Raw genomic sequence first — 26,972 nt, 5'->3', positions numbered from 1 at the left:
AACCCGCTCAGCCCCAGCTCAAACCCCGAACGGCCACGGTGGTGGGGGGAACGGTGCCGGACCCAGCAGGATTTGGGGTACAGAGGAGATGTCTCTGGTGGGAGCAGCATGTTTCCCCCTGGGCAATCATCTCTCAGCGGGGGCTGCAGCCCAAAACTATTGGTATTGAGCAAATAGTCAGAAACTAAGTGGAAAATGGCATTTAATGCCCAGCTGGTTGCGGGCAAAGCAGGACTGCGCCACTGCCGAGGCCACTTTGTCCTGTGCTGTGCTGGTAAGTCAAATCTAATGGTGGCAACGTGTTTTCAGGATCCCCTTGCAAGCTACGATGTCAACGGGAATGACCACGACCCGACTCCGCGCTACGATGCCAGCAATGAGAATAAGTATGTGATGCTAATTGCCGTGGAGCCAGTGTCTGCGTGGCCGGGGTGCGCGGGGGTCCCCGGGGCTGGGTGTCCCCCCTGGGGTGTTTTTCAGGTCCATGGCCTTTCCCCATCCCCAGCGCTGCAGAGGATGCTGCGGTACAGGCTTTGCACAGAGTCATTGCATTTAATGCAAATCCGCACTAATTGCTAACGAACCCTCAAGCCATCACACAACAGCACCGGGGGGTGGGGGGGGTGGGGTTCCTCGCCATGGTCCAGGATTAAACCACGTGAGTTGGGCTGGGCGGCTTTGATGTCAAAACTTGGATGCACTTTTTGGCCTTCAGTTAAAGCGGGATGCACATGTGATGGGATGTGTGGAAAGGAAACGGGAATGCGAAGGGCAGATTGCATTTAGGTGCAAAATGCAAAGAGCAAATTGCATCTAGATGCAAGATGCAAAGAACAAATTGCATCTAGGTGCAAGATACAAAGAACAAATTGCGTCTAGGTGCAAAATGCAAAGAGCAGATTGCTTTCTGCACTGGTTTCCTCCTTCCCCCAGCCCTCGCTGTGGGTTTTGGATAAGGGCTCTGCAGCTCTTGGGGCACTTTCTTCCACCACTCTGTCCTCAGGGCTGTTTTCTGGGTGCTGGGTGAGGGGTGGCCAGATGGATCCTTCACCACGGGACGACAGCTCATGGGGGATTTCTCTTTGCAGGCACGGCACTCGCTGCGCGGGGGAAGTGGCGGCGGCGGCGAACAACTCGTACTGCATCGTGGGCATTGCCTACAACGCACGCATCGGAGGTGAGGCTGGCGCCTGCCTGCGGCTCCCCTGCCCTTTGCCACCCCCCCGATGGACTGTGGCCACCCTGGCCGTGCCGATGGGCTCCCGGGGCGGGTGGTGGGATGCTGTTCTCCCAGATATTTCCAGGAGAGAGTCTCCTCCTTGGTGCCCCACCTTCAGGGAGCCCCGGGGGGGCTTGGGGGAGAATGGGTGACACAGGGTGCAAGGGACCCCGGCTGCATGTATTTTGGGGTGGAATCCTGCTCGGGCTGCATCCTCGCTGTGAGGATGCACGTTGGTCAAGGATGTGGTGGTTTCACTCCAAAAGTTCACAGTTGCTCTTTTTGGGGTGGGCGCTTTTGCTGTGGCTGGCAGCGCTGGTTAGCTTCAGAGCCGAAATCGCTCGTTTGTGAGGTTAATGTCTGCAGATGAGCTGCTAGGAGGGTGGGGGGTCTGGGGAGACCCCCAAAATACCCTTGTGGGGAAAACACTAAGGAGGTGGGAGGCCGGGGCTGCGCGGGGTGGGGGCACCTTTCCATGGTCCCTCAAATAACACGATCCGCAGGAAGCAAATGAATCTTTGTCACCAAATTGTGATCCTGATGGTAATTAGCATCACAGAGCTCATTTGCATTAGTGTAACTGGTTTTGGAGGCTGGTTTGAGCCGGGGCTGGTCTAGCACCTGCTGGGGAGATGGGGGTGTCGGCGGGGGTGGGAGTGCGGTGTCCCATCTGCGTGGCTGCTGGGACCGTGTGGGGGACAAATGCCTGGAGCTGCGTCCTCACCGGGGGTTTTAGCCCCATCCCTGGCACGGTTGGAATGGGAAAGCGGCTTTTGCTCAGGGGGGCTGCGACCCCTTCTGCCACCCCACAGTGGGAGACATCTCTGTCAGGAGCACAGACCCAAGCATCCATGGGTGGATTTGGGGCTTAATTCCTTCTCTCGGCTTGTTCGTCCTGGCCACGCTAGAAGCAGCTTTTGTTAGGGTTATGTCTGCACGGGAGTGGTGCCCGCAGGGATTCCTGCTCCTGGCCAAGCGCCATCGGTAGTTCCCTGTGCTGGGGAAATCCCCTGAGGGAAGAAATCACCCTGGGGAGGGGGAATGGGGGAGTGGCAGGGGCTGTAAAGGCTGTGGCATGTCCTCCCATCCCATCCCATCCCACCCCATTCCATCCCATCCCATCCCCTGTCCCGGGGGGTGGCTTCTCACCTCTAAACCCAGCTCAAAGCATGCACTGAGCAGCAACAGAGCAAGGCAAAGTTCCCGGGGGGGGAGTTAAGGCAGTTTTCCATCCTGCAGGATCAGGCCATTGCCTTCATGCTCCTTTTCAAGCCCATTTCTCCACAGCAGCTGTGGAGACGAGCATTACTTGTTGGCTTTATAGCAACGTATGGATCCTATTTTAATTTGCTTCCTTTAACGAGCGCCTTGCCTTGGGGGTGTGCTGGGGAGGCATCGATCAATGTGAGGCACCTGGCAGAGGGTAGAGGCCATGGGTTTCCCACAATGTGAGCAGGCAAAGGGGAAAAATAAAGTCTGTAGCCATATTAAGTTTGGGATTGTGGAGGAAAATGCGCTGTAGCTGCAGTGAGAGTGATTTTAGATGGATTACGCAAATAAAGCAGCGATTAATGAGCACAACTTGTTGGGGAAGCCTATTTGTCACACTCGGAGAGCTACCGAGCTACCATTTCACTGGCTGCTCTTCAGCGCTCTTGCGTTGCTTTTCATTTGCTCCAGGCAAAATACGTTGCTGCTCAAGAAACAAAACGGGCTCCTGCCATTCCTCCTCCTCCTTTCCCCTCTCCTTGAATGCTCACTTCAGAGGCCGGTGTTGCTCCCTGCGTGGCAAAGAGCTCATTTATTTTGCAGCATCCTTCCCTGCTCCCTCCTGTCCCCCGTTATTTAACCAGAGGGTCCCCGCATCGTGGGTGGCTGACTTTGGGTTGACTTTGGGCTGGCTTTGTGCTGGCTTTGAGTTGGCTTTGAGCTGGCTTTGAGTTGGCTTTAAGCTGGCTTTGGGTTCTTTTGGGCTGGCTTTGGGCTGTTTTGGGTTGACTTTGATCTGACTTTGAGCTAACTTTGGGCTGACTTTGGGCTCGCTGGTGAACTTGCCCACATTTAGCAAGCACAAAAAACCATCTCTTTGCTGGTTTTGCTTGCTGCACCACAGCCGAGCACAGCTCGGACACTGGGCTCGACTTTTCGCTCCTTCTCCTCGTGTTTTCTTGTTAGCACGGCAAAGAGAGGAAGTTTTTGGGAACTACTCTGCTCCCTCATTTTATATTTCTAAGCTTGTTTTTGGCTGATAGGGCACAGCGTTGAAAAGAGATATTTGAGTTGACTGGTGTCCAGAGCACAGCTGCAGCTGTAATGACATCTGCCTGCATTTGTTTGCTTTAAGAAAAAATACATGTGGAAGGGGAAATGCATTTTTATAAACTGGACTCTCCCTGGCTGGCAAAATACCATGCTGACATTTCCAGCACCTCCTTCCCTGCAAGGGCTGTTTCTGGGCAGCCCTTTGGGGTGCCTGGCACCCTCTGCCCGCCGTGCGGAGAGGGCGATGGGGAGCGGAGGGGGTTGTGACCCTCATATTGCAGCAGCTGGAGACTCAGGATGTGCTGCAGTCCCCCAGACAGTCCTGCCATGGCTGGTGGGCTCTGCCTGCAAACCACCCCAGCCAGCATTCCCGGCTGGAAGTGAGGTTATCCCAGGTAGCAGCATTGTCTTGCCACGGGTTGGGGTCCTGGCTGATTTCAGCCGCAGCCTTGGGCTTGTCCCTGTCCTGGGCTCCACTGGCATCAGCCGGGCAGTGATGGGGTTTGAGGACGGTCACAGTCGTCCCCACTCGTGGCAAGAGGCTTCATCCCGCCGGCATGCCTGAAGCCGGGGGGCCGAGAGCAGTCAGTAAATACTGATATCTTCCAGGTGGAGAAATGGTTTAGCTAATTAATTAAAAAGGGGAGAAAGAAGGTTTTTAGCAGGGGGAATTTGCCACTGGGGAGTGCAGCACTGCTCCCACTGCCCAATCCCTGCTGATGGAGGGGAAGCGAATTTTAACCCCCCCGCCTCCATCGCTTGCCGTGAAGCCAGCAACACAGAAAACTTTCCAAAATAGCTCCCCAGCTTCCCGCTGCCGGGCTCGTTAGCGCGTGGGGCCGCGGGTTGAAGCTATTCCAGGCGCGCCTGAGCCGTGCGGTTTCTGCTGCCGTTAACAAAGCCCCTTGATTGCAATCCTCGCACTTTCATCCAAGCCATTAAGCCCTAATGTCTGATGTTTTTGTGCTTTTAGGCATTCGTATGTTAGATGGCGATGTAACAGATGTTGTTGAAGCGAAGTCGCTTGGCATCAGACCCGATTACATTGACATTTACAGCGCGAGCTGGGGGCCAGATGATGATGGGAAGACAGTTGATGGACCTGGTCTATTGGCCAAACAGGCTTTTGAGCATGGCATTAAAAAGGTGTGGATCCCACAGCGCCCAGACGCGCTCGCCCTCCTCCTCCTGCCCCGTGGGGAACGTGTGCCGGGGCCGTGGCCGGCCCAGGGTCCGGCGTGGGGACGGGCGGCTCAGCCCCCCGAGGCGATGCCCACGTTAGGGCTGGGGCGGGGTGGGGGGCGAATCATCTCTAATTTTTCCTAGTTTTCCCCGGCGTCCCTAAGAGCTCCGGTGGATTTTGCGGCTGAGGGCGGTGACGGCGGGAGGTGCCCAGCGATGGCGCGGCACTAGCGGGACCCCTTGGCACGGCCGGCCCCGGCAGGAGCATCCGGCACCGCCGGCCACCGGGCAGAGCCCCAGCAGAGCAGGCAGGCCCCAGGTTGAGTTGCAAAGCTCTACTGGGCTGAGAAACCCAAGCGGTTCTTGGTGGTGGTGGGGACTTTGCACCTTAAAATGTCCCCCCGGGGTGCTGGCACGGAGGGAAGCGGCCGCTTCCCCCAGCATCTCCATCCCCCCTCCTTCACCCCCCCCGGCCCCCGGTATCCTCTCCCGGGGGTCTCCGTCACATTAAGCTTTTCCCTGGTTTTCCACCCAAAACGAGTGGCTGTGTCATGGCCGGGGGAGGGACGTGGGTTCCACCACAGGATCCGGCTGCATAGGCACAGGAGAAGTTCAGATTATTATCCCTGAAGTCCTCCAGCAAGAGGGGCTCAGCTGGCATCACGCATGATTGACAGCTGTCAGTCTCTGCTGGGGATGCCCCGGCCTTCCCGCACCCCTTCTCTTACTGGGCACTTTTAAAAAATGCCCAGTATTGGCTAAAAGCACCGGGAAAAAAGACCTTTCTTGGCAGCTCAGCGGGTGCCGCGGGTAAGTGTCGCAGCGGCTCGGGGCCGTGCAGCGGGTGTCCCCCAGGTGCTTTGGCAACTTTGGGGATGGGGTTTTGCCATCGGCAGCCCCAGGCTGCCCCCGACCTGGGCTTTGAAACCTCCCCCCTTCGCTCCCCGCCTCCGCTCCTGCCTCCGCTGCCTCTTCTTGCAGTGTACCGGGATTCGAAGCGGCCGCGGGCTGGGGCGACGCAGCCTGCCTGTTATCTAAAAATAGGGTGGAGTGTTTTTCCCACTATTTACTTGATTTCCTGCCGGGGCGGTGAGCCTGCCGAGGAATCCATTGAAGTGCCGGGGAGTTCACGCCGTGTAAATACGGGGGAACAAGCTGCTTTTTAGACCTTATTTTTCCATGCAGGAGCAAATGGGCGGTAGCAGGGTACTTGCTCAGCGCAGCCCCGCTGTTTCGGGATGCTTCTGTCTCCCAGGGGACATCAATCCCTCCAGTGCCACCCGTGTTTGTGGCACCCACCATCCTGCATGAACAGCTCTTAATTGCTACTTCTCCTTAAATAATGAGGAAAGCCGCAAGCGGGTAGTTAGCTGCCAACTCTAGCCCAAGCAAACAGCTGTAACCGAGTTATAAATCCTTAAAATTGAGTTTTTAATGGAAACATTAAAATAACCTTTATCTATTAGCAATAGGACTGTGCTGGGGTAATTTATCATCTTGTTTTTCGCTCCCCCAGCCACACCTTATTAGTTCCCAAGCTAACGAGGGGATATTTATCCTGGGCTCTCATGGAGTGCTGTTGGGCAAGCACCCAAGCCCCGGCAGCGCTGCGGAAGCAGGGAGATGCTGTGCATCCCGCATCCGACCGATGCGCTGCTGGGGTGAGCCGGATCATCCCCAGCCTTGGCCAGGGAGGGATTCCCTAGTTTATGTGATGCCTGGATCCAGGTTTTATAGCGGCCAGGAGCCCCTTGCCAGGATGGTATTGGTTTAGAAGGATGGCAAATAAAAAAGTTGAGTGTTTGGGGTCTGCTTGTGCAAATCTTGGTAGTTGCTTGTTTGAGAGCAAAGGGAAAGTGTTTTTTTTCCAATCTGAGGGAGCTGCGGTAGACGGTGAGCTCTCATTCCGCTGGGAAACACCGTCAGGTGTTAGATGTGTGTTGCTGTCATGTTGTTTATGTGCCTGTTCATGTCCTCATGCAACCATGCTGCCTCCGAACCTGCTTTCCTCTAGCGCAGCCCCGCCGGCATCCCGGGGATGCAGATTTGGACCCGGACCGAGCAGCCTTTCTCAGCACCCCTGGCTGTGATGCTCGGGGTGCGGGATGCAAGGGAAGTCTGGGCTCCCCATCTGTTCATCCCAGTCGAAATCATTGCTACATCTCCACACGCCTTCAGCAATCGGTGCCTGGTTTTATTCCTCCAATTAGTGATTTAGGAAGGCCTGGGTTGCATGCAGCAGGGCTGGTCCTTGGAGGCGGGTGGATTTTAGTGTTGGAGAGCTGGATGGTCACTGCCTGTGCTGAGCACGTGGGCTGGGATGCTGCTGTCTCGGAGAGCCAGGAAACCCTGGGAAGCGGGATTGGAGATGCCAGCAGCAGGCTTGGTGGGCTGGCGAGCTGGGTCAAGCTCTCTGTGATGTGGGGCAGGGCAATAATTCCCTTTGCAATTGCATTTTTTCTTGCAGAGCTCCAAACAGCTCTGTTAATCTTTGCTAGGGAAATACCCACCCAGTCTGGCTGGGAGGCAGCCCAGATAATGAAAACTTTCATAAAAATAAGGAAAGAGCCTGACTTAGCCTGTGCATCCAGAGGCAGGGTCAGCTCAGAGAGCCTCTGCCCCAGGAGGAGGGCGAGACAGGTAATAAACCATCCCTCTCCCCCCAGCGCTTAAAACCCACAATAAATCCCAGTGAATTCCTCCGGAGCAAAGCTGCTTTTTTATTATTATTATTTTTTGTGGAGGAAGCCGCCGCAGAGTAGTGGGAGGGAGGTAAACACCAGATCTGCCCAGGCTAGCGCCGAAATCTCTCCGTGGCAGGAGTAGCCGCGGGGAGGATGGGGCTGCTCCGCTGCCATGTGCTTCCATCACCTGCCAAGCCCGGCAGCGTGCCGCCCTCCCGGGAGAGCCCTGCCTTATGGGGCAGGGAAGCGAAGCAGCCACTTCATTTCCTGCCCCAAACCCCCTTGGTTCACCAAAAATCCTTCCTTGGGACCACGGCACCCTGTTTGTGAACCCCCATGGGGCTGGGTTATGCCTGGGGGTGTGGGCACCCTGGCAGCGGTTCGGATGGAGGACGGAGCGATTTGCCCCCATGCTGTCGGCTTCGTTAGGGGCCCCTCGTTGGCACCCCGGCTGCTGCTGCCAGGTGGGATTTTCCCCCAGCTCCAGGGAGGTCCAGGCGGCTGATGCACCCCTCCCATTCCCCCATGTCCCGGTGGGCTCCCACAGCTGTACGTGGTGGGGACGGCTCCATCAGATGTTCCTGCCAAGCAACGGGCAGCAGGGAGAAAAGGCTGGGTTTAAAAAATAAAAAACAAACAAAAGAAGCCTAAAAGATAGGCCAGGGGAAGGTTTCTGGTGGTTTGGGTGGGTTCGCGAGGGGCTTTGCAGGCTCGGGGTGAGGGAGATGTGGGTTTTGGGGGGTTTCTGGGAAGCGCCGTGCCGGGTGTTACCGCCTGGTCCAGGGGCTCTGAGCACCTGAGATGTTTTACCCCATGAGAGCCCATGGAAGATGCCAAAATCCCCATCGCCAGAGGCTCTCCCATCCTCGCTGGGAGTCGCTGCCTGTAAAACTGGGGCTGGCCGAGCCAAGGGGCACGTTTGCTGGGGCTGATCCAGGGGGCTGTGCACTGGGCAGGATGGGACCCATCCTTCCACCCGAACCAAACCCTACCTCCTGACCCAAAAATCAGGTTTACCGACGGCATCCCAGCACCAGGGGAGGGCTGCCTCCTCCTCGCCGTGCCGAGATGGCCGCTCATCCCGATCAAACACCTCCTCTCACCCCCTGTCCCTTCTCTGCCCACAGGGCCGCAGGGGCTTGGGCTCCATTTTCGTCTGGGCGTCGGGGAACGGCGGCAGAGAGGGCGATTACTGCTCCTGTGACGGCTACACCAACAGCATCTACACCATCTCCATCAGCAGCACCACCGAGAATGGGTACAAGCCCTGGTACCTGGAGGAGTGTGCCTCCACCCTCGCCACCACCTACAGCAGCGGGGCTTTTTACGAGCGGAAAATAGTAAGTTTTACCCCGATGTCAAGTCGGGCAGCATCCCCTGGATGTTTTCTGCCTGGCTGGGCTGGATGATGGCTCGGTTGTAAGAGCTGGGCTTTGCCCTTAGCCCTGCAGTGGGTTTTGCTCATGCTTTTTTATGGTGGGGCCAAAATTGCTGTGGTCCTGGGGAAGAGATCAGGGATGTGGCTTTTACCCTGGTAAATGGGTGAAAGGGCTGGAGGTTTGCAAAAATACCTGTGCAAATATTTAACTGTCCCCCAAAGTGCTTGCCTTACTGTCCCTTGCTTAAAAAAAAAAAAGGGAATTTTCAGGATTTTTAGCCTGAGAGAGAAAAAAGAGGGAGGATGGAGGCATTTGGCAGGGATGTGGCAACCCCAAATGGGGAGCAGAGACTTTTTGGAGTCCAGGAATTGCCTGAAAGCGTGTGCACATGTGGATCAGCCTGGCTTTCCCTGCTGCCCAGGCTGTATTTGCCCTGTCCCAACAGCTGCTGTGGTCTCGTCACAGCAAGGCCTTTCGTTACCGATGTCCCCATGCGCTAACCGAACCTCGGGCAGTAAAATATCACCCACCAGCACGGTGCCTTACCTGAGCTGGGAGTGAGTTTTCCACCCAAATTAGTTTTTTTGACAAAAAATGTGGGGGTTTTATGTCAATTTTATTTTTTTTTTGTTCAAGAGTGATTTGTGTGGCCCCTAAAAGATTAATTTCCAGAATCCAAGTGCCTCGTTGGGGCCATTTTCATGGCACTAAGAAGCATTTGCGTGGCTGAAGGCAGCACCAGCCCAGTGCTGCTGGAGCGTTGCTGGGCAAAAAAGCAGCTTCCAGGGGCACCTTGGGGAGAAACTGGGTGGCACGTTCCACCCCTCCTCCAAAAATGACCAGATTAACTCAAAACCCAGGAGCCTTTTAAAAATGTAACCGACGGGGCATCTCTTTGCCCACCTTCTCTTTCCAAGCTTTTGGTACCCAAGCATCGTGCCCTGAAATGAAAAAGCTGGAAATGGCTTTTTTTTTTCCTTTTTTTCCCCATGCAAATGGAAATTCTTGCCTGACTCAAGGAACTGGAGCTTTTAAGGAATCATTTAATATGGCACAGCTTAACATGCACCCGTGGGTGCGTACCCACGCCGGCCCTGCCCTGCTCACACCACTCCATCCACAGCTTTTTCTCCAGCTGACCCACAGCAAAATTGCCTTTTTTTCCCCCTTTTCAAATATTTTTGCACCTTTGAGCAAAGGAAAATGTAAGCAGGGGTGTTTTGTCATGCGCCAAATGTATCTGCAGCCCGTTTTTTGAGGCTCAGAGCATCCCGAAGGCGTGGGAGCCGTGGCAGGTTTGGGTACCCGCAGGCTCAGCTCCGCGCTGGCAGCGTCCCAAGCAAACCTGGGGTGCTTGATGGGGTAGCACCCATGCCGGGAGCATTTCCAGCAGCACAGGGCTGCAGCTCCTCTCTCCACAGGTCACCACGGACCTCCGGCACCGCTGCACGGACGGCCACACCGGCACCTCCGTGTCCGCCCCCATGGTAGCGGGCATCATCGCCTTGGCTTTGGAGGCAAAGTAAGTTTAACCTTGCCGCCGGCTTGCAGGGGGATGTTTCCAAATTTAGTAGCTGGCAAGCAAAACCAGAAAGAAAAAAGGTGTTGTTTTTCCCTCTGGAGCAAGTCAAAATGGGGCAAAGTTATTCTAAATTGCTCCTTTTTGGCAAGGTTTGATACAGTGTTGTTGTTTTCCATCTAATCTTCCTGCAGGTGTTTTATTGAGCTAATTCTTCACTTGTTGCCATCTGTTGAAAGTTGGGGTTGGTGAGATAAGTCAGGCTTTTCATTTGGTGCATTGAAACTGCTGACAGCCGGCTCCAACAGGAGTTTTATAAATACTTCCTGGAAAAAAAAATGTCGGCAAACACCACAGAAAATGGAAAATGTCTGTAGAAGTGATGGTTCTCAGCTAGTGTTTCATTTCTGGGGGAAAAGGACTACTTTTGCATAATGTCAAAAACCCACGCAGCGTGACCAGCAGCAACACGCTCCCTGCTTCAAAAGAGCTGCTCTTTGCCTCTTGTCCCCATCCCAGTCCCATCCTGGTCCCGTCATCGTCCCCCAGCCCAGCAGTAGCCCCGCAGGGGACCAGGCTCACCCCTTGGGCATCCCCATGTTACTCCATGGAGCATCTTCTCACAAGCTTCTCAATATTATTATTATTTTTATGAGGTGGAAATAAAAATAAGGCTGTGAATAAGCCTCAGGGCAGCATTGTGCTCGCGTCCGGGGATGGCAGTCGCGGCGTGCTGGCTTCAGTCCCTCTTCTCCGGTTTAATCCCAGCTCCCAGGTTGGGTGAGCACGTTTCCAGAGATGCCGGCCGTTTTCGTTACAAATATATTAAGAGCGTTAGATGTAATTTTTGTATTGTTTAGCTGAGGCATAAAACGCAACATTAAGTACCAGGGCTTGGTGCTCAGGCAGTCCATTACGACAAGATGGAATAAATTGAATTTCTGTTCTTAAATGTTGCTCAAGAGCAATATAAATCCCAGTGCGAGATGTTGAAGAACTGAATGTAAGAAAAGCGTGGAAAATTCTTCGGCAATATCCCCAGGCTGGGGTCTTGTGGTGGGCTCAAAAGCACACAGCGCTTAGTGTCCAGCGCCCTGAACACACAAACACCATGCAAAACCTGCCTAGGGGGTAGTTTTGGAAACACTTTGGGTTTCATTTTTCTGTTAAATGAGCAGTCCAGGGCTTTTTCCAGCAATTTTTGCCGTTATTCCTATAAAGGGAATGTTTGCTCAGCAGTGTGTATCAGCGAGCTGTCGAGCCTGGTACCCCACCTCAGGATATCCTTCGCTCCCGATCTCTTGCAAGAAAATAGGGAAAACTTTGCTCCAGTTATACCCTGGAGGGCAAGAGCTAAATACCCTTGGCCAGGAATAAATCCTGCAATGCCTGTGGGCACGTGGCATCCCTCCCTGGGGCAGCCCCCTCTGCTGGGGCACCCCAAGCGATGGCCAACCTCCAGACAGGGTGTTAGCATTTAAATCATCGATTCATGCTCTTTTGGAGCAGGAAAGAGGGTTTGTTGGGGTTTTTTAACCAATGGGGGTCCCTGCTGCTGCTGGGAAGACTGGAGGCAGCAGAGCCATCCCATGAGTCAAGTGTTGTTGCAGCCCCCTGCTCACCTGGAGGGATGTCCAGCATCTGCTGGTCAAAACCTCACGGCCGATGCACCTGCGAGCAGCCGACTGGAAGACCAACGGCGCGGGGCATAAAGGTGAGGGGCCACGGGGGTGGAGGTGTCGTGGCAAAAATGGCCATGAAAAGGAAAATAGAGGTCCCCAGAGCTTCACTTGTGGGAGCATTCGCCCTGGATGGCCTCTCTCAGCTGGCTCGGGGGCTCCTACCATCAGGCTGTTGAGTGGAGGGAGGAGAGGGCAGTAATTTGTGGGGCGAGATGCTTGGAAGCCTTGCTTGGTGTAGGCTTTGGAGCCTCGCTTGGTGGAGGCTTGGAAGCCTTGCATGGTGGAAGCTGTCCTGAGCTGCAGCGTTGGCTGCTCCTTTCAGTAGGCTGCTCCCAGCAACGGGTTTTCTATGGTGCCAATGTGGATTTGGGGTGTAATTCAGGAAGGGTGATGAGCTCTGCATGTCGGAGCGCCCTGTACCCCAACGGGGTCAACTCCACACCTCTGACAGTCAGAGGATGCTCCTCCAAGAGCTGAGGAGGAACTACTGGTACCTGCTTGGAGGGCAGTGGGTTTCTGAGTCTTCTCTCTTTCCAGTTAGCCATCTATATGGCTTTGGTCTGGTGGATGCAGACGCTATTGTGGTGGAAGCCAAGAAGTGGAAGGCAGTTCCTCCCCAGCACGTCTGCGTGGGAAGCCTGGACAGGGTGCCCAAGTGAGTGTTACAAGGTGGGGGGACTGTCCCGGGGCACACGGCCGCTTGGAAGGAGCTTTGATGGAGCCAGCTCTTGCGATACAAAGGCTCAGCTGCTGTCCCGGGATTTGGAAAGGAAAATTAGGAGTCGGGTGGCCGGGACAAGCCTGCATGCAGGCGAGATGATGTTCATGGATTTTATGGTCAGAGTGACCACTGTCCATGGCAAGGTCTGTTTATTGACCCAGAATTGCCCACCCGGGGTCTGTGCCTACGGCTCGGTGAGGAGCAGGTCCCGTGGGGGCTCTCCAGCACCAGCTTTGATGGCAGGTGATTTATTATTGCCCTTTCTGTGCTTTTGCTTCCCCAGTGGGTGATCAGCAGGGATTTTTTGAGGGCTGACAGTGCTGTTTGCCATTCTGGAAACAGCTTAGGAAGACCAAAACCAGCTCGCCCACTGGGTCCTACATGAGTGGTGATGGGTTGGCTCTCCTTCCTCTTCCACCAAACACCTCATCTTGATGGAAGACACCAAAAAACGGTGCTTAGTTGTGAGGGTTCCCAAATTTCCAGTGCCTGGGATCTCTTTGAATTTGGCTTCAGGTTCAAACCAGCTTAGGTTCACATCTCATCCTTGGTAGGTCTGTCCCTGCTAGGTTAAAGGGTGGGATCAGGGATCTGACCAAAGGGACGCTTCTGGTTTACCACTGCCTGACTGTAGAGCAAGTTGAGTTGTTCATCAGAAAAGCAGTCCCTTCGGAAAGACTTGCATATGCAAAGCAGGAATGAATTTGGAGCCAAGTGTGTTCATGAAACTATTTATCTGATACAGACACTAATTACAACCCAAACAGGAACGCTGCACTGATAATTATAATAAAGCAGTGCCCTTGCAGCCCATAAGGCATAGATCTTAGAGGCAGTTCAAACCCATCTCGTTACCATCAAGCAATTCAGCAAATTCCTGTGCTAGGACACTGTATTGCAATGGAGGATGAGATAATTTTTGCCATGAAGCAGTAGGAGACCAAGTTCAAATATAACTGGGTGTCCAAGCTGCTGGGAACTGGAGACCGCTGCTGTCCCCAGCGAAATGCTCTGCCCGTCCCCCGCAGGTACATCAGGGCCGACCACGTGCTGCGCGCCAGCACCCTCAGCAGCGCCTGTGCCGAGCACCACGACCAGCACGTGCTCTACCTGGAGCACGTCGTGGTGCGGCTCAGCATCTCGCACCCGCGCCGGGGCGACCTCCAGATCAGCCTCGTCTCTCCGGCAGGGACCAGGTCACAGCTCCTTGCCAGGAGGTAAGAGTGGCCAGAGCACGCGTCTAGGCAGCATCCTCGTTTAGGGGGTTGCTGCAAATTTGCTCAGGATTTTTGGGAAGGCGGAGGGCATGCTCAGGTCTCAGCTGCAGGACGGCTCCATGCAAGGGTGGATGCATGCAAGGATCCCTAAAATCCTTAATTACCTATTTACCTTTTGCGATTAAATAAGAGATTCAAAGTCACGCTTCCTGATGCACGGCATTACCGTTGCAGAGTGTTCGACCACTCCAACGAGGGGTTCAAGGGCTGGGAATTCATGACCGTCCACTGCTGGGGGGAGCGGGCGGCAGGGGAGTGGACCCTGGAGATCCACGACACGCCATCCCAAGTGCGCAATCCCGCAGTGCAAGGTAAGGGTCCCCCAGCACCCGTGTCTCCCAGCGCCTGCCGGTCCCCCTCACCCCCAAAGCTTTTTGCAGGCTGCTTCACTTGGCTGTAACTTTTGCTGTGAGTTTTATTGCCTTCAGCAAAACTGTATTGCCCAAATTTTTCAAAAATGGGAATAAAACTTCAGCCCTGCTCATCTGGCTGAGCCGGGAGCGGGTTTTCTCCCAGCAGCAAACTCGCTGCAACCAAGAGCCAGGTTTCCAAAATTAAACCGTAATGAGTCAAAACGAGGAAACCCAAGAGCTGTAATTGTTGTTTGTTTGTTTTGCTTCGCTGCTGGGACATCTGGCTTGTGGGCTGGTTGTGCAATGGCGCAAGGGGACAATGCCCCTCGGGCTGCAGACGGACAGACATCCTCCCTGGGCTGCCACCGTGCTGGCAGGGGGTGGCTGGGCTCAGCCTGGCCCCCTGCCTGTCCCCAGCCCCGCTGTGTGCCCCCCTCCCCGGCTTGGCCGCCTGCTCCCTGACCCCTTCCCGGCAAAGGAGCCAGGCTGGCGGGATCCGGCCCCGCCGGGAAGGGGCAGCTGCCTCGCCGGCTGGTGGCAGCGGGGCATGAAGCATCCTGCCTGGGGCTGGCGTGCGTTGTGGGGGTGTTAAAATCCACACGCTCATTGATAGGAAGCCAGGAGTATATTAAAAACCTCTCCCATGAAACCTTCTGTCAGGAGGCGCACGTGGGGGTTCATTGCGCAGAAAGTGTTTCTGTTTGCTGCCTTCACCCGAAATCTTTTGAACTCGGAGAGCAGCAGCGAAGCGCCCACGGAGCTGCTTTTCCCGCTGTATTTATGGTTTGTGGCGGGTGTTTCTGAGCCCCTCGCGAGCGTCAGGGCTCGGCTTTACAAAATGAAATGAAAATTAGTGCGTTAAGTCACCCCCCTCAAAAGGTCTGCACCGGGTTTGAAGCAGAGAGGGCAAAGCAGGAGGAAAAAGAGGGACAATGCTCCCAGCCCGCGGCACAAACAGGTGTTAAATGTTAATTTAAGACCATTAAATTAAACCAATTAAATTGTTTAATTTAATACCCATTAAGTACTATGGGCGTCCTGTTGCTGGCACCGCTGCATCCCCAGCATCAGCCCCATGCAGCCCAGGCTTTCCTTGCGCGGGACATTTTAGATTTAAAGCAAATTTAATTCTTTCGGCGGAGGCGCGCAGCTGAGCTCTTCCCCGGCTGATGCCGCCCAAGCTCGCCCCTTCGTGGGCTCCACGCCGGCGCTGCTTGCTTGCAGCAGGTGGGTCCTCCCAGCCATTCCGGAGAGCCAAGGGCTTTGGGTGTTGGAAATTTTAAGCCCGTCCTGGAAATGCAGGGATCGGTAGTTAAAGCCAAGTGTGCCATGGGTGTGAAGTGACTCGTGTTGGTGGGGAATTGAAAGAAAAACAGTGCTGGAAAGAAGCAGCAGCATTTTTTGGACGCCCTCCCCAAAGCAGCGTGGGTTGGGGAGGACCCTGGTGTGGGTGTAAGGCTGTGGGGGGTCCCCAGCCCCGGGTGCACCGCAGCCTCTGGGGGCCCCCGCGGTGTTTCGAGGGACACCAAGCTCAGACCTCTGACGTGTCAGATAGGCAGGTGGCTGGAACAGCAGCAGCAAGAAATAATCTGGCGTGTGCCGGGCGGTTTTTATCAGACAGAAATAATCCTCCGTTATGGAGCTTTTAAAATTAACGGTTCTCTCCGCACGTTGGGCATGAAGGCTATGGTGATGCTGTGGTTTTTCAGATGAGTTATAGAATAAAAAATCCCTTGTAGGTGCCTTAAACAGCTGCATTCTTGCGGGCTGGGAGCTCAGGGGCTCATGAACATTTCTGGGTGTTCGTTGTTTACTTCTGCATTGCCATGCCAGTGGTGACGCCCTGATGGTCTGGTCCATCCTTCTCCTGCTTCCCCCAAAGCCGGGTCCCCTGGGGAGGAGAGGGACGGGGAGTGGGATGGGTGATGTTGCGTCTGCCACCACAGGGAAGCTGAAGGAGTGGAGCCTCCTCTTCTATGGGACAGCCGAGCACCCCTACACCACGCTAGGCGGCCCCCAGTCCCGTGGGAGGACGCTGGAGGTGCCAGCATCGGAGATGGAGCCGTCGAGAGCTGCCTTCCTGCAGAGCCAGGTGGAGGTGGTGGAGGAGGAGGAGGAGTACGCGGGTAAGCGCCGGCTGAGCTGCCTTGTCATCCTCCCCAAAGTACCTGGGAAAATGCCAACTGGGGGAGCCACGAGGCCTGATCCTGCCCGGGGCCGAGGCGGGCGGGGAGGAGCAGTGCCTGCGGCCAGCACGGGGCAGCAGGACGGCGAAATTAGAAGGTAGCAAAACGCCCCATCCCAGCGTTCCCGCCACAAATTGGTGGTGCAGCCGTCTGAGGAGTAAAAAAAGCTCCTCTGCCCACCTTCCTCCCTGGCGTGGGTATGGGCGGGCATCCCTGCCAGTCCCCGGGGAGTGGGTCTGGCCCCGCTTTCAAAGCTGCTCCTGCACCAGGGTGTTCAGCTGGAGGATGGCCGGGTGGGGTTTGTGCCGGGGAGGATGAGCTGGAAGGGAGGTGAGCACCTGGAGCCATGCAGCTCCATAGGATAGATAGGATAAGATATACAAGATCTATAAGATAACAGTTATAGGATAAGACAGGTGGAGGGTGCCCAGCCCCTTCCCCACGTCTGTCGGTCCAGGGAGGGTGTGCTCAGAGCATCCTGGCAGCAGGGCCTGGGGGATGCTCAGCCTCTCCCCGCGCTGAGCCGGTCTTTCCCTCCTCAGGTCCTTGCCACCCTGAGTGCGGTGACCAGGGCTGCGATGGCCCCAACGCTGACCAGTGCTTGAACTGCATCCACTACAGCCTGGGCAGCATGAAAACCAGCAGGTGAGGGGTGGCAGGGGGTCCCCGCGGGGTTCCCGGGTGGCGGCAGCGCCTTTCCCCAGGGCTCGCACCGCAGCATGCATGATTGATAGATGTTTGCACAGAGAAAGAAGCATAGGAGAGAGAAAATGGAGGGAGGAGGAGGCATGGGGATCTCTGCCCTGGACTAGCCTATGATGGGGTGAGGAACACAGAGCTGGAGAGCCCTGGAGGACCTTGGTCATGTAATCATGTTGGGGAAGAAGCATTGGCTTCACCGGCTGGGGTCATCCATGCCCAAGGGACAGCTAGTTGAGGTGCCAAATCACTTCTGGAATTGGGGTTTCCACTCCTCAATCTCTTGGGCTGGCACAGGGAAAGTTTACCCATAGTGGGGGTTGCTGGCCAAGAGAGTCCCTGGCTCTTTATTACAGAGCCACAACGTTCAAGACATCCTAAATCTTAAGAATAAGAAGTAAACGAGCCCAAATCACTGCCAAGGCTGGGGGACATCCTGAACACTGCGGGCGAGGGGACGGCGGCGGGTGCCTGACTGCCAGGAGGTGGCCGGCTGTTGGCACCAAAGCCGGGGTGCTCTCGGTTCTTCCCCCAGGATGTGTGTGAGCTCGTGCCCCGCGGGGTTTTTCGGTGACAAAGGTGCCCGGAGGTGCCGCCGGTGCTACAAGGGCTGCGAGCGCTGCGTCGGGAGGGGACCGACCCAGTGCACGGCGTGCAAGCGGAGCCTCTACCATCACCAGGAGATGAGCACCTGCGTGGTGCTGTGTCCACCTGGGTTTTACACCGAGGAACGTAAGGATTTTTATCACTTGCAAGCCATAGCATGAGAATATGCAGGGGTTGCTTCTATTTTAAGTACTACGGGTGGAGGAAACACATTGATTTTTGAGTACTGGCTTTGAAATCCCGCCCTGGACCCACTTTGCACAGTGAAGGGAGGAGGAAAACCTCTGGGTGTTCAGAGGGTGGTGCAAAGCAGAGGTGCTCAACTCAGCTCTTAATTAGAAGACTGTAATTAATGATCCTAGCTGCTTGCAAAGCATATTTCTTCTTAGCAAGCAATGACGGATAAGGTCATCTGCAATAGCAGGGACCCGTTGCGGGAGGACGTGCCTCTCCGCCCCAGGGAGCTGGCGCTGGGGTGCAGCGGGGCTTTGCGGCTCCCACTGCTGCTTGGAAATGACCGTCCGGATTTTATTCTCCCTGCCTTGCTTTGTTTTTTGAAAGGTCAGAAACGCTGTCTGAAATGTCATCAAAGCTGTAAAAAATGTGTCGGCGAAGCAGACAAATGTACTGCATGCAAAGATGGATTCAGGTAAAACACCAGCACGGGAGGAGTTTATACCTGCGGCATTGGTACCTGTGGTTTAAATTTGGGAGAACCAATGGGAAATTAGAGAGTGAATTAGTTAAAGATCCAAGATCCTTCTTCCATGGTACTGCAGCTGTAGCATGGAGCTGGGAATTTAAAGGTAGTGCTTCGTGTCCCCTTCCTAGCTGAAAAGCATGATGTAAATTTAATTTCCTTTTCTCCAGCACTTGCCAGGGTGGTGGGTGAGTGCTGTGGGCTCAGAAGTGCTTGTCCAAATTTGGTGACCTGCGACCAGAGCAGCTACTGGCGTCACAGCATCTCAAATGGGGGGAAAAAAGCAATGAAAACGTTTACACTGCACGTTGCAAAGCACATGTTTCCTCCCGATTCTCAGGTCACTCCATCAGAGCCATCCCAGCCAAAAGGGGTGCTTGGTTTTGCTCACCTGGCAGAGCTGGGACTGGGCTGAACTGCTCCAGGCAGGCTGAAATGCTCCCTCCAAGTGCAAAAACCCTTCCCTCAGCTTCATCCATGCAGGAAAATTTTATCTGATATACCTGTTGAGTGGGGCTAGTATAGGATAGTGGTTTTCCAGGAATGCAGGTGCAGGTGGGGCAGCCCCGACCTCACGAGGAGCACCAGGCGCTCTTGCTGCTGGATGCTCCTGCGGGATGCAGAGCCCAGCCATGCCAGCGAGCAGCATCGGCACTGGGGAGAAGCTGTTTTCCATCCCCAAGCTCACATGGAATTATGATCCCATAGCACTTTGCCTCGCTTAGAGGCTGTAAGCAGGCCAGAGACACGATGTAGCAGCAGAGCTCTCTCAGACAAGGAAATTGCTGCTGCCAAAAGATTATCTACTCCCTTGGAAAAGCAAAAGTGGAGGCGCTTGTCAGACATAATCCGCACGGCGCTTGCTTTTTATTGTCCGATATCCTTTTAAGCCGGGACTTCAAATCATCCCTGCCACAGTGAAGCAGCACCGGCCCAGCCGCGGCACTGAACCAATTTCCTTTTATTCCGGAGAGCCTCATGGTGCAAAAGGTCTTTGGGAGAGCCTGGCTGGCTGCCCACAGGAAAAAAATATTTTATTTCCTCCTGGATACTTAATTAAGCAACCTGCAGCCGTCCCTTTGGTCCAGGCAGGATTTTAATTTCTCCTGAAGCACTGGATGGCTTTTCGACACCTCCCGCGCTGCAGGCTGAGGCTGCTGCAGCACACTGGGGGATGCGGAGATGGGGATGGGCTGTGTTGAGTCCCCAGAGCCTGGAGCTTCGGATGCAAACCTCCTCTCTGCTTTCCCGACAGCCTGGCAGGAGAGAGCTGCGTGCCGGAGTGCCAGCCTGCCATGTACCTCAGCCAGGAGCCCCGGCGGTGTGAGACCTGCCCCGACGGCACAGGTACGTCCTTCGCCCCGCAGCGTCTCCATGCAAAACCCCAAAACCCTCGTGCATCAAGAGCCGATGCCCACCGTACCCACCCCGAGCCAAGGCAGAGCGTGCCGGAGGGGAAGCAATCCCAGCTCTCCAGCACAGCCCGCGAGGTGCTGGGAATATGTTCATATTGGAAAGGTTTTTAGGGAGTTTTTACATTTTTATTAGAGCCATTCTTTATTTCCCGATCCCTCTGAAGCCAGGTGCTTTAGTTTAATAAGGTTGCGGGGGAGGCTGTAAAACCCTCTTGGAGTGATGGAAGATGGCTTTGCAGCGTATAAAAATGTCAGGCAGCCGAGGCGCGTTATCCCAGCCAGGCTGGCCGCTGCCGGCTTCCCCCCGCCTGCCCGAAGTTGCTCGGCGTTCCCTTTAAATCCTGCCTTTTTTGCTTCTTGAAAGTCCAATTATTTTCCATTGTTAATGTTTGCGTCTGCCCTCGAAATCATCATAGATCTGATGATAATATGATCTCTAGACAATTCATGTTCAGTGGCGTGAATCTCATCTATCATACATGGGCAATTTCCTAAGACTAAATCCAAAATATTTATTGATCTTGTTGGCAAGCGTGGAAGGGAACAGGCTCTTAATCCCTTAAGAAAATTACTTCCCTTCTAATTCTTATTCCAGTCAGCGTAAATGTACTTCACCACAATTATTTTTCAAGCCTTTTCTCATCTCCTTTTCCTGCATAACCATTGCTCAAGCCCGGCGCGTGGAAGGCCTCTAATAATACCACCTCCATCACCCTGGTTTGCCGTCCAGCAGCAGCACGCCGGCGTCAGAGTGGGGCCCTCTGCTTTCTCAGCTCCTCTCCCAAGCTCTTCCCTCCTCCACCTCCTCCACAGCCCAATTTAGCATCTCTTTTTCCACACGTTACTCTGCGTGGGGTGGGAAAGCCAAACCGGTGCACGCTTGGGAGCAGTGGCTGATGCCCCGCAGGGGATTTTGATGTGCTGTCCCCAGTGTGTCCTTGGGGCTGGCTCTTGGCTCTGCAGAGGGGCAGGACGCTGGGTCCTGGCTGGGTTTTTTGGGATGGGAGCTGGGTTTTTTTGGGATGGGAGCTAATTTTTTGGGGGTGGGAGCCAAGCAGCCATACAGAACCCTGGGTGGCACAACAAGCAGCTTGTTTGCTCCCGGGCACGAGCTGGACAGAGCCGAGCTGGTGCCCCCCATCTTACGCGGGGCTGTGGCCACACTGGTGCGACGTGGCTCCTGTCTCCGAAACCGCCCACGTCATCTGTCCTCTCCCCTGTCCCCACAGGGCGGAGCGAGGAGGACTGCGCACCCTGTGCCCCCGAGGCCCCCACGCCCCACTGGCACTGCGTCCCCGCCTGCCGTGAAGGCTTCTACGCCGCTGACAGCCACGGGCTGCCCAACAAAGTCTGCAAGAGGTACGTTACCTCCCCGATCGTGACCGGAGCAAAGCCGGGACCGATGGGGAATGCTGGCAGCAATGATAAAAAAAATAATAATGCTGAAAACAGCTCACAGCTGGAGCTGTTTACTAGGGAAATTAAAATAGGGATGAGGGAGCCAGGGCAGCTGTGGGGCTGGACCCCACACGCCCCTGCCCTATAGATTTAAGAGCAGCGAAGCTGCACGCTCCCCCGCCGGAGCCAGCCAGCCAAGATGTCTTAGGGCTACAGTGGAAGGGGCTCAGCCCCGGCCCCAGGCTCTTTGGAGGAGGAGGTGTGGGAGGAACGAGGAATGGTGATGTTTAGGCAAATATTCCAGCTTTCAATCAAACCTGCTCCGTTCGCCCCGCGGCTGTGTTGGAGGAGCGTTCGCCCGCTCCTTGGCCCAGCGTGCGGGAGACTGGGAGATGCCGGGAGGCAGCAATTTGCTCCCACTCGCCGGCACTCTGCGCTTTAAGTGGGGAGTGGGAGTGGATTCAGCCTCATTAAAGTGAACATGAAAGGGAAGGATTAAAGGTGACTTGGGAACACGCAGCACAGTGCCTGCCTGCCCAGGGTTTCGCTCACCCACGCTGGCTATCCAGCAGGGAGGAACAGGGGACCAGCATCCCTTCCCAGGGATTTTGGGAAGCCACCGTCCCCGGGCGGGAGGCACAGCAGCTGGGCTATTTTCCCTGAGCGAATGGGTGGGACAGGCACAGATTTCCCTCGCAGCCCTTTTTCTAACTGGGATTGCTGGGAGGAGAGGTGTGTGTCCCACTGAGCCTTCCCAGCAGGCAAGAGGAGTGCTTTTGGGATGTCACTAGCTGTCACTGAGCATCAAGCTGGCACCACCGAGCCCATTTTTCCCAGGGCTTTGGGAAATTTCAAGCCTCGGATTCGCTGTTTTCCACATCCTCTGGTTCAATCTGGACGTTGCGGTGCTGGCAGACGTTTTCTGGCCAACAGCCCATTTCAGATGGCTGGGGTTGGGGTGTCAGTGCCGGTTCAGACCATGGCGGGGTCTCTGTCCCCAGGTGCGATGACCACTGCTCAGCCTGCGAGGGCTCCAGTGGAAACTGCCTCAAGTGTAAAGAAGGTTTCAGCCTCCTCGGCGGCTCCTGTGTAACAAATGAAACCTGCACCAATGGTAAGTAGTTGTGGCAGAACCGCTGGCACCGTAGTGCTTCCCCGGTAGCAAAAATCAGGGGTTTGGGGGATTCCCTTCACAACGTAAAGCCAAAAGCGCTGCAGCTCTTGGGCTTGCTGGGGCACGGCTGCAGCAAGCTGGGCTCTGGCTGCAGTGGGCAGGCGGCTTACCTGGCAGAGCTGCTGGATATCTGCCTATTGCTCAAACGCATCCAAGGGTTTGTATTTTGTTATAGTTTAGTCTTGGGGCTAATTCTCCCACTTGCTGCAAAGCTGCTTTATTCCTTCATTAAAGCCACGTGAAAGATGCCCTTAAAAAACGACTCCTTTTCAATTCTCTCTCTTCCAACACTGGAACGAATTGCACCGCCTGTTACGTGCAATGTTTGTTTATTTAAAATGTTAATCTGCTCTCATTTTCTCTTGTTCCTTGCCTCGGCCTCCCAGCTGACAAGACTTTCTGTGAGATGGTGAAATCAAACAAGCTCTGTGAAAAGAAGCTGTTTGTGCAGTTCTGCTGTCAGACGTGTCTTATGGCTGGGTAAAGTTCAGCGGCTGCATCCATCCAGGACTTCCACCAACTGCCAGCCCAGTTTTGCCAAATGTTTAGGACAAAAGTTTATTTTTTCAGCTTTGGGAGAGTTTACATGGTGCTGTCAAGCATTTGCTCGTAAGTTTGATAGCTTTAATATCACTGTCAGCGCGTTTCTATAGCAATATGTTAAGCAGAGATTGGATCATGCCCTGAGTGATCAAGTCCTGAAAGGCAGCAGACAAGCGGTGATATTAATACTCTCAAACACTCCTCGTGAGCAGGGACCGATGCATGATCCATGTACCCAAGCTTGGTTCTTCGCAGAAATCCTACTGATCTGCCCGCTCCAAGCGACTGGCGGGAGCCCTCGCTGCAAAGGACGCAGGACTTCACACAACTGCGAAGAAAGAGCTGTTTCTGGCTCAATTTTTGGTACCCTTTTCTGCTAGGTGACGGCTGATATAAACCTGCATTGCAAACGGCCGGCACCGTGCTCTGTACATATGTAAAACGATGAATTAGGAGGTTGCCGGAGCAGTGCCCTAAAGCCTGTTCTGGCACTCCTGTTCGGATTTGGTTGGTAGCTGTTTCTCTCTGGCCGTGGCAATAACTGGAGATTTGAGGACCAAAGCGAGAGCTGATCCACGTGGCTCTGCAGGGGTGACAGCCCAGCGAGTCCGGCAGGGCTTTGCTCCGCAGGTAACTGCAGGCAGGCAAAACCTGTGTGCCTACAGGGAGGCTTGTGGACTCGGGGGGTTTGTCCGCACGGACCAGCCTGTGGGGTCACAGCCTTACCACGAAATGTATTTGCCTCCTGGAACTGCTAGTAAGTTGCTGATTAATTCAGTTCTGGAATGAGCTAGATCCTTCCTCTAAGTGAGATGGTGTCCCAATTAATCTCTTCTGGCATTTTGTGTTCCAATCCTTTCCCTGTGTTGCTGGGTATACCCCTCTCTCTCACAAAATCCTCCTGTTCATGGCAGTGATTTTTCTTGGGCATCTGTTTCCAAAAGAGACATTCCAGGGATCCGGCCAGAAAACTCTTAATTCTACAGAACCCTTCCCCGAAACAAACCTTTTCATGCTCTCTCTTAATAGTAAGTCATGTGGTGTTTATATAATTGTGTTTAAAATATCCTTGGCTATGTTGTTTTACAGATTTTTAAAAAATAACTTATACAATCCTTGTTTTTTCTCTGTAGACTATTTTTTATATGGGAGTGGGGAATCTTTTTGTGTCTTACATCCTTCTCCTTTTCTCCTCTCTGACCTTGCAGAGCTGCTCTTTGCACCAGACGTATGTAAACACTCTTTCCTACGCTGCCTGTTCTGATTTTCATTGTTAATAGTTTTAATGAGTTAAACCTTTTGCCAATGAAATTCACAGTACGAATTGTCTCCAGTTCCTCACGGAGCTGGGATAATCCCTGCTTGGTTTCGGTTGCAACGACACGCACCCTGCCCGGGCTTGCCCACTAGAGCTTACCTCAGCCAGGTGAAGAGGGGAGAGCCACGCCATCACCGGTCCTCACCTGCCTGGACCAGACCCAAGGAAAGATGGAGCTTTGGTGAACTGACCTTTAAGTTAATAAACTATTGATCTCCTCTGACAAATGAATCTGTGCTTTTTACAAATTCATGCAGACCAGAGGCAGGGCAGGGCAGCGATGCATCGTGCGTCTTTATTTTGCTGGACAAAGCAACTGTCCTGGCCGGAGCTCCTGATCAGCCCAGAGCACCTGCGGGAGAAACGGCTCAGCAACAGATGAGCTGCATCTGCAAAAACCTCACTTTTGTTCTCATAAAGGTCTTTTACCTTCAGAGGAAACTCGTATCCCGAACACCCGCCCCACGGTACCTCTGGTGCAGCGAGGGCTGTCCGGCTGGGGTTTGGGGCTGCGCTCCGGCACGGCTGGGCCTATTCTCCTGTTGTGGGGGGAGCACAGCACGCAGCAGGGCTCGCATGCGGAGGAGATTGCTCCCCTTTCTCACTTATACACAGAGCATCCTGCAGCCTCCAGCGCCCCACCGCAGTTCACAGCAGCCGGGAAGCACAGGGCCACCTTCCCCCTTTGGCTGGCTGGGGAAGGAGCGGAGGGAGCTGTGGAGCCTTTTATCGTGTTGGTTTTGCCATGTTTAACCATGGGCCAGGTGCCTGGGGTAGTGCCTGGATATCTGGAACTGAGCTTTTTAAGTGCGAAAAAAAAGAAAAGAATGGAGCCCTCCCACGAAGGAAGATGCTTTCTCAGAGCTGTGCTGCTGTGGGCTCCTGCGACTTACAGGTCTTCGCATTTATGAGATGATAAATGTGAATTAGTCAGATGATTTATCGCAGACAGTGATTCCTTCTGTTGCTCCAGGATTCCCCTTTTGGTCTCGGGCCAAACCAGAGGTCAGAAGTGGGGTGAAATTCTCCTGGCTTCTGCTCCTTTGGTTGTAAAATAACAAACTTTCATTTCTGTTGCTGTGTCACAGTCAAAAACCGGGAGCTGGGAATCAGGAGTACTGCGTTAGCTCTGCCTTTCAGTTCTCTGGCTCATAGCAGCCTGCCTCTAAATACTGCTCACTGGTATATTTAGATGTACTGAAATGCTAAAAAAAAAAGAAAGATGTTTACCCTTACATCCTTGGTATAACCTAAAATACACACTGGGTGAAGCAATGCAATTTAAGATGACCAGTCCCCAGCAGTCCCAGCTTTATCCTGCTTTCTGCTGCCCTCCAGCCTGCCAGGGAAAGAGAAAGAAATTCTACACATGGAGTTCACACAACAATATCAGCTTCCAGCATTTCCCAGGGCACTAACTCCCTCAGAAATCATTCTTGGAAACTAATAAAATTCAGATTATTTATCCAAGCTATTGCAATGCTTGCTTGGAGCTGTTAAAGTCTCTCTGACGCTGGTATGCTCAGAGGATCAAAGTGGCTATATCTTCAAGATAAATGCATATTTAGGCAATTTATTAAAGCCCATTTCTCTACTGTCTCTTGGCACCAAAGACAAACCTATAATAGCTGTTTTCTGGAAAATCTTAGTGCGGCCTGACTCCTCATTTGCTGTTTGGCTGTGAGGTCGCATCCACGGCCATCTGCCATTTTGCAGTTGGCAGGTGGGGAACACACATCTTAAAAATCATTGCTTTGACTTTCCATTACAAAGAAAGGGCTTTTAGGAACTCGTGTGCAGCATCTGAGACCAAGAATCTGTCTGCTCTCAATTACAATTCTATTACGCTGTAGAGCTGAGCCACACAGCTGTATTGTGCTAAGGGAGAAAGGTCTGCCTTTAATTTGGCCTTGTCAGAGGCAGGACCTGCTTTCCAGGAGTCTGAAGAGGGTCTCCTTTTAATGACTGCCTGAAATGACTGAAGACTCTGTTGTCTTTACCACCGCATGATTCCTGAGTCACGTACAACAGTGCTGCTAATTCTTTGCTTCTGCTTACAACAGCTCACAACTTCTTCTTGCTCTCTCCTAACTGCTTTTAAACAAATGCGCATGTCATAAAAACTTGACTACGTGCTTTTGTATACGGCTTTGGTGAGGGTATTTTTTAAGTCGGGAGCACAGGAGCTGCCTGACCCCAGCTGACACCTCCGCAGGGACTGCCAGCCAGAACAGAGCCAGCTCTGACGCTGCAGTCCTGGGGAACAAACCAAGCGTCACTCTCAGGGTGATGCTGCTAGAGGCTCCCAAAAGAAAAGTATGAGCCATCACTGTGCGGTGCCAAACGTGGCTGCAGCATTTAACCTATTATCACATCCTCTGGGTTCACAGAAATGTCACAGCTCACGAAAAAAACCCTTCCCTCGATAGCAGTGGATCCAGAAATCGTTTTGCCTCATCTTGCTCGGGGGGCCATGAGGGCTGGGGAAGTATTTCTCCAGGGCCGCAGAAGCAGTGGCTTGGTGACATTCAGCAGGATTTGAGATCTGGGGGCAGTCAACCGCTTCCCTTCGCATGCCACCTTCAGTCCACGTCATCCGCGCTGTGGTTCACCCGCCTGCAAAGCCCTACTGCCGCCAGCTGAGCCCTGCCAGCG

General features: G+C 54.0%; 1 protein-coding gene across 1 annotated transcript in view; it reads left to right on the top strand.

Annotated features, from left to right (window-relative positions):
* The window catches only part of PCSK6 (proprotein convertase subtilisin/kexin type 6), a 36,927-nt gene extending 12,443 nt beyond the window's left edge, over positions 1 to 24,484 (top strand). The window contains exons 5-21 of the mRNA XM_087743436.1: positions 310 to 386; positions 1,089 to 1,177; positions 4,455 to 4,627; positions 8,475 to 8,687; positions 10,148 to 10,248; positions 11,856 to 11,959; positions 12,465 to 12,582; positions 13,677 to 13,865; positions 14,100 to 14,236; positions 16,225 to 16,404; positions 17,007 to 17,109; positions 17,699 to 17,895; positions 18,331 to 18,418; positions 19,725 to 19,816; positions 21,114 to 21,243; positions 22,284 to 22,396; positions 22,843 to 24,484. Of these exons, the coding sequence (XP_087599562.1) occupies positions 310 to 386; positions 1,089 to 1,177; positions 4,455 to 4,627; positions 8,475 to 8,687; positions 10,148 to 10,248; positions 11,856 to 11,959; positions 12,465 to 12,582; positions 13,677 to 13,865; positions 14,100 to 14,236; positions 16,225 to 16,404; positions 17,007 to 17,109; positions 17,699 to 17,895; positions 18,331 to 18,418; positions 19,725 to 19,816; positions 21,114 to 21,243; positions 22,284 to 22,396; positions 22,843 to 22,940 (2,202 nt within the window). The 3' untranslated portion in view covers positions 22,941 to 24,484. The remainder of the gene's footprint in view (positions 1 to 309; positions 387 to 1,088; positions 1,178 to 4,454; positions 4,628 to 8,474; positions 8,688 to 10,147; positions 10,249 to 11,855; positions 11,960 to 12,464; positions 12,583 to 13,676; positions 13,866 to 14,099; positions 14,237 to 16,224; positions 16,405 to 17,006; positions 17,110 to 17,698; positions 17,896 to 18,330; positions 18,419 to 19,724; positions 19,817 to 21,113; positions 21,244 to 22,283; positions 22,397 to 22,842) is intronic.
* Positions 24,485 to 26,972: the final 2,488 nt, after the last annotated feature.

This window comes from Nipponia nippon, unplaced genomic scaffold, assembly GCF_047370975.1.
Source record: "Nipponia nippon isolate SJK-2023a ecotype South Korea unplaced genomic scaffold, ASM4737097v1 scaffold_9, whole genome shotgun sequence".
Lineage (NCBI taxonomy): Eukaryota > Metazoa > Chordata > Aves > Pelecaniformes > Threskiornithidae > Nipponia > Nipponia nippon.
This window is presented reverse-complemented; position numbering and strand designations above follow the sequence as displayed.